The following is a 10,198-nucleotide window of genomic DNA, read 5'->3' on the forward strand; positions in this document are numbered from 1 at the left end:
CAAACAGTCATGCACAGCGCAGATTAAAGTTACACAGTAACTTAGCAGCATCTACCCGGCGAGAGAGCGGCAAACAAAGTGGCCGCGAGAAGATGCTGCGGATCGGAGAAGCGGTCAAAACACCAATCACAGGCTAGATTACAAAACTTGGGAGCTGATTCTTTATCCATCAGCACTGGAACCAATCACAGTCCGTCTTACATGCTACGTAGTAGTTACAAATTCAAATACAAGGTACTATATACAGTATGCTTTACGTATGCTATTTTACGCTTGTTTTGTTGTAGGATATGTACGCTTATTCGAGATGTGATTTTTGCAACAAAGAATATTATTGGATGCAGTACTACGTACGTATACATACAAAAGATTCATGGAAAAGATGCACATCCATTAGTAGTAGTAGCCATCAGCAGTCTTACACCATTCAAATATGATAAAGTCAGACTGCATCTGATTTGCGTTTCATGTTCGATTTAATTTTACTGCGTATACTGAATTATCGTATGATCATATTCTCTTTTCGTGTTTTATTTCTTACTGTACTGAATTATACGTCTTATGTAATGCAATGAACCATCAGTAAGAGCAGATATTACTAATTATTAATGGAATTAACGAAATATTTGGGGTCTTCATATATCGCGGCTATTTTCGAAATTTCTGGAAAATCCGCGATATATGTATATACATGCGTTATGAAAGAAATCTGCGAAGTCGTGAATCCGCGATAGTCGAACCGCGAAGTAGCTAGGGCTCACTGTAATAGCAGAACGCACAGCGCATAACCACATGAAGCCGACGAGAACAGAGGAATGACCCAAGCCACGCTAATTGAGGGTCCCTCCGAGGTCGAAGTGCTGCCTTATATCGGCGGAAATAAAAAATATATCCGGCGCTATGAGTACCGTCTACGCGTACGGGTATTGTTTACTTCAGGTGTCGAAAAAAAATTCGGGTGTAGAGTAGGAACGTGTTCGAATTGTACTTCGCGTGTCGAAAAATTTGGATACAACCGGTACGACGAAAATTGCTTACTTCTTGCGTCGAAATAAAATTTGGGTGTAGAGTCGAAAAATTGCTCGAAGTTTACTTCGGATGTTGGAAAATTCGGATGTAGATACGTTCGTGTGTAGAGGTTCCATTGTACAATTGTTTATCTCCCCTAATAAGCAATATGTAATTAGTCATCTTTAATTATTATAGCTTAGGATAGTAAGCTAGAAAGGAATAGTGGAAGATACATACTTGTGTATCCCTTGCAAGCAATTGCTGTAACCTCCCCCCAGTATTAAATATAAAGAGTCCTTTAACAAGGCAACTCGGAAGAAAAGGGTTCTAACCCCTAGGGATAGAAAAAGTATATACTGCCACTGACCCTTCCAATTATATATTTAATACGGTGGGGTAAGAATAAACTGATTTCCAATCAGAGTATTGAAGGAAGTCTATTCTTTCAATATAGGTTTGGTCTCAGCAGAAGCCTGCACAAGGGTACCCAAGATATGTTAGAAATTAACTACTGTATAATAATACTATAGTTTTCTGTTTGCAATATATATTATATTGCAACATACTGGCTACTGTATAATCATATACTGTAGTTCAGCCGGTGTGCTACTGGCATGTCGCGGACTGGACTAGAAATTAGAAAAGACACATATTTGTATATACAGTACTACCCAGCCGATTGCTGTGACCTTCCCTTCCAATATTAAAACCATAGAGTTTCCTGATCAGGGAAGCTCAAAGGCAAGAGTTCTAACCTTTAAGGATAGAAAGTGTACTACCACTGGCCCTTCTAAATTATTTAATATTGTAGGGTGAAATGTAAACTGATTTCTAATCAGAGTATTGAAGAAATTCTATTCTTTCAATATAGGATTGGTCTCAGCAAACGCCTGGGCAAGGATACCCAAGATATATTGGAAAATAACTACTAGTATAATATATACAATAGTTTTCTATCTGCAGTATATACTATACTGCAATTACTCTGACTACTGTATAATCATATACTGTAATTCAGCCGGCATATAGCCGGCATAGCTAGTCCCTGACGGCACAGTCCGGCCGGCATACTAGCTGGTACAGTCAGCATGCCGCCGGCTGAGTCAGTACCTGTTGGCGCCGGGTTAGTACCCCAGCAACATGACTTGTGGCCGGCAGTCCAAGAGAGGACTGAAGAACCTTGGTGTAAAAGGCGGCGGCAATGTTGCCGCCCCACTACACAAGGGAGAAACTCTGCTTCAGTATCGACGCTGTCCTAGGCGGCAGAAGAATGTCTATTCTTCAACCTAGGGTCTGCCGAAATTGTGTTAGGAGGGGCTGGCAGGTTTGCCGTACCCTCTCAACAAAAGAGAAACATCGTTTCAGTGCCGGCGCCATCCTAGGCTGTAGAAGAATATCTATTCTTCAGCCTAGGGTCTGCCAGCATAAGCATAGGACTAGTCTTCTAAACCGCAGGGAGAAGGTGGCAGCAACATACCACCACCCCAGGTGCGGTTTAGGGAGGCTTCGCCTCCTATGCCGGCGGCTATAAGCTGGCAGGGGAGTGACTACTCACCCTGCTGGCCTGCTGCTGGCAAAAGACTGAATACTCTGAGATTCTGTCGAAAACCAAAGCCGGACACTCGCTGGCAAGGTGGGAGACAGAAAAACCCTAGCCTAGTCAAGCCGGAGTAACTACTCTATGGCAAGACCAGGAAGGGTTGCCGCCTGTGACGGCACTCAGAGGGAAAGAGGGATTACCCATAACTCTCCAAGGAGAAAAGTATCAATTTATATAATTCTAGGAGATATACTATCTCCCTTAGAATCGATAAAACGATATACAAGGGTAAACGGGGAAATGTCTGAAAGTATACTACATCACCTAGGTTAGGTAACCTAGGCAAGACAAGATCTCGGTTACCTAAATCACCGAAACAAACAATCGACAAAGGAAGAGGAAAATTATGCATACCATAAATATCTTTACAAGTATAATTATGCCTAAATAGCTTTCATAATTTATTAATGCTATTTCAACCGGGAAGTTGTTCTACTAACTAAATAACACATTCCTAACGAACGACAGCGCCCATGACGCCTCCGGTAACAGGCCTAGTTCCTAAGCACAATAAATTTCTCTAATTTCAATGTGAAACAGGGGCTAAAATTATATACATTGTAAAGAATCAATTCTCAACTTTCCAGAGGCGAAAGAGGCTGGAGATTGCATAATAATCCTCGCGGAATCGATCGAAAAGGTTAGATCAACAGGGAACACCACCGTGCGAATTCGCTACAAAATTCGCGTCAGGAGTTAGAATTCTGGAGACCTAAAGGTAAATTCTCTGGGAATATCACTGTAGTTCATATATCCCTTGGAAGCTACTATTAGGAACCTTCCATCAGGACGACATGGCCTGAGCCCAAAAAAGTAATTTGTGTTTTTCCTAACTACAAATCCGAGTCCTTTGAATTATACTTCATGCACCCCACAAGCCCTAGGTGAAGATCAAAGTAGCTACTAGGTGAGCCAACAGGGTGAGCAGGCTTCCCCCGCTAATCCCCAGTAACTACCGCCACATAAATTTTAACAGCAGAGTTTCCAGATTCATTGAAATCATACTTCAATAAAGGGCTCGGGTTTGTATGGTCAAGAAAAATGCAAATTGCTTGAAATTTTGTCATATTTCATTTTCATTGTACAATGTTGTTTCCTTTTTTAGGTTGAATATTGAAGAGAGGAAGAGTTAACTGGTGTTCATCAGGATTCAAGTCAAGTAATTAGTTGCAGAAATTTTTTCTTTTCTTGCAAAATAAGTGATTTGACATCACCATGTACAGTATTGTTTGATGATAAAGTTGTGGAAATATTTTATCTAGTTAGAGAAGAAAATTGAAAGACTATAGCAAACTTGTTTCCAAAGTCATATGTGGAATTTGAAAGTGCTTTACCAATTTTACCAGGGTATGGTTATCATGCTGTCCTAATCAAACATTGTTGTGGTTTTTATAGATTATGCTGTATTATTTTTACTTGGAAGCTCTTCGCTGTATGCCATTGAAAATGTTAGTTTAGCTAGTTTCCTTTCTAATGAATCTTTAAGTCAAATTAACATTGATATGGATATCCATTTTGAAAGAGGTGGGTGAAATACAGTATGCAGTTCCAAAACATTTATGGAGAAATAAAAGATCTGTAGCACCATAGTTGCCCTGTAAAAAGAATAATTTCTACCAATCAGAGCCTATTCTTTCATTTTTGTGTACACAAATATTTTGTGATGAAGTGTCTATTGAGAAAAATGTATAGGAGAGTGCTGTATTTACATTGATTTTAAAGTGAAACCCTGTGAATTATTGCAGTGCAGTATTTTGTAATAAGAAATCATTGACTAACACATATCAGTGAACATGTATTAAAATTACTTTACAGTATTCTTAATATGATAGGGTTATTTTTCAATAAGGAAACTGAAAAGGTAATACTGAGTTATATCGTACTGTGGACATTTTTTAAAGTGTTGAATTTTTGAAGTTTGTTTTGTAATCAAAAGAATTATTGTTTCAACATTTCAGAAGTAAGAATGGAATCAAGAACTCCAGAATGCAGTGTTAAAGTAAAAGGGCTTCTTAAAATGAAGCTTTAAAAAGATTTTTCTTAGTGAAAGGGAACATTCTATCAGTGTAGAGTAGATCTTGTGTTAGAAGGAATAAATTGTTTGTAATTACAAAAAGCAGAAAGAAACATGGATGTGCATAGGGAAGAAGATAGTGTACTAGCAGTGTCGATTAAACAGGAAGTAAAGTCAGATATACCGTTGGAAACTGGTGGAGTACGCGTTAAATTGAAGCGTCGTCGACCATCCAAGCCCTGTTCATGTCCAGAATGTGGAAAGGTATATCGTGATAAGAGAGGTCTGAAGCATCATATCAGAATTCACACAGGGGAGAAACCCTACAGCTGTGAGGACTGCAAAAAGTCTTTTCGTACAAGTGATTCATACAACTATCACATGAAAGTTCACAGAGGAGAGAAGCCTTATGCATGCAAAGAATGTGAAAAGGCATTTGTGGCTAAAAGTCATCTTGAAGTACATGAGAGAATTCATACTGGTGACAGACCATTTGTGTGTGAGGTGTGTGGAAAATCATTTTCTCAGTTAGGGGGTCTCTCCAATCATATGAAAATTCATATAGGAGAGAGGCCATTTAAGTGCAATGAATGTGGAAAGTCATTTATGCAAGGTTCATCTCTGCAGAAGCATATGGTCACTCACTCTGAGACGAAAGCTTTTACTTGTGAAGAGTGTGGAAGAGCGTTCAACACAAAAATAGGTGTGAGAAGACATCTGCTAACTCATGCAGAAGCAGTAGAGAAACCTTTTGAATGCAACATATGCAAGAAAGGATTTGGCAGCTGTGCCGTTCTTAAGCGTCACATGAGAGTTCACACTGGAGAGAAGCCGTATGAATGCAATGTTTGTGGGAAGACTTTCAGTCAAAATGGGCCTTTGAGAGATCACATGCGACTGCACACTGGTGAGAGACCATACGTTTGTAAGAAATGTGGAGAAACATTTAATCGAAGAGGTACCATAATCAAACACAGAAAACTTCATTCCTGAAAATAAAAAAGTGCTGGTCAGATTAAGTATTGCCCATAAAGAAAATTAAATAAAAGGATTAAAGTTTGCTGTTGAGGAATAATGATTTACTCTTAGATGTAATAATTGCAATTGTTTTTATGATGGTTCTACCATGTTTCAGATGTAACCAAATCTTCAAAGTTGAATAATATAAATACAAGTACAGTCATATGTCTCTTCACGAAAGAATTCTGAAATTTTCACGCTGCAAAACGAGATGCGAATATTTTTGTGACTCATTGCGACAAATGTTTTATGATGAGAAGAGAGATTTGCCAGGCCGAGAATAAAATGGTCACCCATTAAAAATGTTGAAGAAAAAGAGTTGTTCACTCAATAGAAATGTATCTCTTAATAGTAAGGGAAACTATAATAGTACAGTACATATGGTACTGTATATTTTGTATATGTACAGTATTTTACAGTGTGTATTGTATTATTTTCCATTTATTATTGCATTATGTTCTTATAACTTCTTAATTTACAGGTATTAACAGTTAGTTTAGGTATACTTGAATGGTTCAAATGTATTTGGCTGAACAGTATCATTGTGGTTATACTTTAGCTTTATTGTAAAATTGTGTGTGGTTTTTGTAGAAGTTGGAACAAATTAGGCCATTTACATGTAAAATGGTACTCGTAATTTCCATGAAACAAAAGCCATTCCAGAGAGAATTAATTTTGTGTTGTGAGGCATTACTGCAATATTATTGAAGTGTATTTATAATGTACAGTATGTACTGTATTATATATTTTATATGATTTTGATACAGTACATCAGAATAAAAGAAATATGTCATACAATGTACCACAATATTCTTTAATGATAAATTATGATTACACTTAGTATGAGCTGTATAAATGAATTATATAGAAAAAAAAAATAAACTAAGATTAGAATGTATTTATTCCTATGTGGAAACAAACTTCTGAGTCATTTATATACTGACCATGTTTTCTACGACCGGCCAATCAATATTTGGTTGATTGCCTCATGCTTCGTGCTGGGTAAACGCAGTGCATGTGAAAGGAGCAAGCAACAGGTTGCTCACAGTGTCTCCCCACAACACTACCTGTTGCAAAGTGAAGAGGTTCTCTCACTTCCTCTCTATGATTGAGCCTTTTACATTAACCTCGTCTACCTTTTCAGTGTGTAGCATTCTTGACTTGTGTTTTTCCTTAATTCATGGTTATTTGAATGTCTACTCATTAACTATGAGTTACAAGTGAGTGCTTGTGTCCTGTAAATCTCGGTATTTACGTCTTTGCCCAGGACGGGATTGCAACATTTGTGGCTCACTATGAACCAGGAGGACATTGACACAACTTCTTTGTCCCTCTTGCGTAGACAAGAGATGTTCAAGAGAATCATCATGTAACTATTGTAGGGATTTGTCTCCCTCCCAACAGGAGAGCTATACTTCTCGCCGCAGAAAACTGAAAGAGATTTCTACGTAGCTGAGTTTCCTTTCAATGGGAGTTGAAGAATCTCTTCCTAGGCAGCGAGAACCTCCCTTCAATATTACATGCCAAGAATTAGCAGAAGCCTAATCCTCAAACGACATACATAATCAAGAAAGTGTCAAATACACAGAGACCTTGAGGAGCCAGGTCCCAGCTCACCGTATAGGATGATAAATGAACAGACGTTGTATAAGATGATCCCACTGGAGGGAACCTAGAGTTGAGAAAGCTTTTCCTCTAAGTCAAAAGTCAACACTGTTGGATGAGGAAAGGCTATATTTCCCAACACGTTCTCAGGAACCAAGTTTGCCATATGATGATGGAGTCCCTAAGCTGAGGTCTCCTCTACAGTCTTAAGAGATCTTTAGAAGCTTGTAAATGGAGCCGCCAGATGCGATCACCCCCGAGGCTTTCCAGAACTCTGCGAGGTCAGCCCACCCTCTAGTTATCATAGAGGCCTGTATTAGATTCACAGGCACCCAGAAGTTCAAACCATATGAACCAGGGAATTGAGATCCTCTCCTCGTGTAGTCTCAACAGCTCTTACTAGTGTAAGAGCGTGACTAGACTTACCACTGTCGGGAAGAGATCTTGTATTGCGGAAAGAACCGATTGGTCAAGGTCCACTCTCTGGACATGGTAGATGACATTTTCAGGATATGGACCTTCCTCCCTTTCCTATTGTTTATTCCCTACATTGGTTACTTTAGATAACCCTATACTGTGTAGGTGTTGAGGTGGTCATCCATGACTTTTTAGCCTTGGTACTAGATATTCTCTTCCTCAAGAGTATTCTATATCAAACTCGGGCAGGGGTAAAACCTGGCGCAAGCTTCCGAGGTCCCCCAGTTTGTACCTGAACTTTTGTGAGCTTGCCTCCCGAAGTCTAGGGATGCTGGTTAGAACGCTCCATCAATGACTTTCACGAACTTGTCTCAAAGTCTAGGTATAACCAAAATACCCCTGCCCACAGAAACTAAAAACTTCCTCATATGGCCAGAAGCAAGGGGAACCCCCCCCCCCCCCCCAATAACAAGGCATCAGAAATTACCACCTTGTCCTGCCTCTAGCTCAGTGAATAATCCAGACTTAGGGGTAGAAAAACCCCTGGTAACTTTCTCGACATTGTTTTTCAAAGAGAGTTTCTCAAAGAGATTCCTGATCATACAAACAATTAGTGGTTTTGTTTCTTAGAGTGGTGCGAGTTTCTCATAGAACAAATAGCTGGGACATACATGTACTGCTCCCACCCCTTATTTGTGTTCAAAGCTCTGACCACTCCAGAAGAAGGTAGTCGGAGACTCCTTTTCTATCCAAGTATAGCAATATCCGTAGATCCTTTGGATCCTCAGGAAGTGTGGATAGGTACCCCCCTTTGAGCATATGATCTAGATGAATTTGCCACAACCTTAGTGTTCAGTAATACCACTTGATTACAATAGCCTCCAAAATGACGTTGTTAGTGAGCGTTTGAATGCTCCGATGCAACGCATTTATGAGCTCTGTCTCCTATAAAGAGAAACGGAAACAAGAACCCCCCTCCAGCATGTGATACATGTGGGTTTGCCACACCCATTTATATAATCCTCAACTGGTGTATGGCACATTGAAGTCAGTGGATATCCTCTCAATGGGGGCCATGGTGATAGGACGTTTATGACCTAACTGACTCTCACAAGATGCATGTCAGTTTCCAGCTACAGGGCTCATTACTCTGATATTCTTGGCTAGGAAGATTGCAGAAGAGGAAACGATCTTCGCACTTGAAGCCTGTCCTGGGGTTTTTCACCCTGAAGCAAGTAAGTGTGCCTCAAATCTTTTCAGTATTTATTGTCATACTAAAAAATTGCCCTCGTGTTAATTATGTAACACTTCCTCCCTCCTAAGGAACATTGCCCATATAAATGATTCAGAAGTTTCTATCTGCATAGGAATAAACTAAAAATTTTATATAATTTCTATTTTTTCTTGCTATACAATCCTGAGTCGTTTACCAAAGGTCTCACCTCAACCACCCTGCAAGTCTTTTGACCAGGTGAGTGTTGTGGGGAGAAGCTGTGAGCTACCTCCCGCTTGGGCATGCGCTGCATTTACCTAGCACAAAGTATGACGCAATCAAGCAAATTTTTTATTGCCAATCTTAGAAAGCATGATCAGTAGTAACCCCATTTAAATGACTCTGGTTTGTATAACTAGGAAAACTACAAATATTAAATTTGTAGTATTTGCTGAAGTATAACCTCACTTTTCTTCAATGTTATTTATGCTTCCAGAGGTGTTTCAAGGTAAAAACAAGTGTGGAAGTTCAATATCAGGAGATTTAGCATTAAGTAAGATCAAGTTTATTACTTTTTTGGAATCTAAGTCAAGTACATTAGCCAATTGGCTAGTGTTATTGAAGACATTGTGATAATAAATGAATTAATTTTTGATTAGTATAATTATTCCAAATTTGATAACCTATCTGTTTACAAAAAGAGTTTTAGTTTTCATTTCACCCTTCACAAATCCTCCTCTTCATTGACCATTCTTCTATCTTCCCTCATGGCTGGCCATTTAGGCCTCTTACCTTTATAGATATTTATCAGGGGCAATTTACTCTCTTGAGCTAGTATGGTGCAGTGCATGGTTTTTATCATAACTTGGGGAAATAGGATATATTGTTAAGTGCTGGTTCATTCATGTTTTATTCTTGGGTTATCAGGATCAATTACAGTGACGTATCTATAGGGGCTATGGAGAGGCACATGCCCTTTACCCAAATGCTGCACCCACTCAGTTGCTTCCCAAGATTTACTCATCATATTTCTGTTTGATAGTTATGAATCTTCCATAATTAGTTTTTATTTTCTAGTTCATTCTTGTGAATAGGTAGTACATTGGCCAGGGCACCAGACACCCATTGAGATACTACTGCTAGAGAGTTATGGGGTCCTTTGACTGGCCGGACAGTACTACGTTTGACCCATTTATGTGGTCACGGTTCATTTTTCCTTTGCCTACACATACACTGAATAGTCTGGCCTATTCCTTACAGATTATCTTCTGTCTTCATTCACCTGACAACACTGAGATTACTGAACAATTCTTCTTCA

The 10,198-nt window shown here is 39.1% G+C and overlaps 1 protein-coding gene across 1 annotated transcript in view; it reads left to right on the forward strand.

Annotated features, from left to right (window-relative positions):
- LOC137642885 (zinc finger protein 624-like) overlaps nt 1-9,497 on the forward strand; it is a 142,524-nt gene extending 133,027 nt beyond the window's left edge. The window contains exons 6-7 of the mRNA XM_068375752.1: nt 4,035-4,135; nt 4,729-9,497. Of these exons, the coding sequence (XP_068231853.1) occupies nt 4,035-4,135; nt 4,729-5,618 (991 nt within the window). The 3' untranslated portion in view covers nt 5,619-9,497. The remainder of the gene's footprint in view (nt 1-4,034; nt 4,136-4,728) is intronic.
- Nucleotides 9,498-10,198: the final 701 nt, after the last annotated feature.

The sequence above is a fragment of the Palaemon carinicauda genome, chromosome 6, assembly GCF_036898095.1.
Source record: "Palaemon carinicauda isolate YSFRI2023 chromosome 6, ASM3689809v2, whole genome shotgun sequence".
NCBI classification, from domain to species: domain Eukaryota; kingdom Metazoa; phylum Arthropoda; class Malacostraca; order Decapoda; family Palaemonidae; genus Palaemon; species Palaemon carinicauda.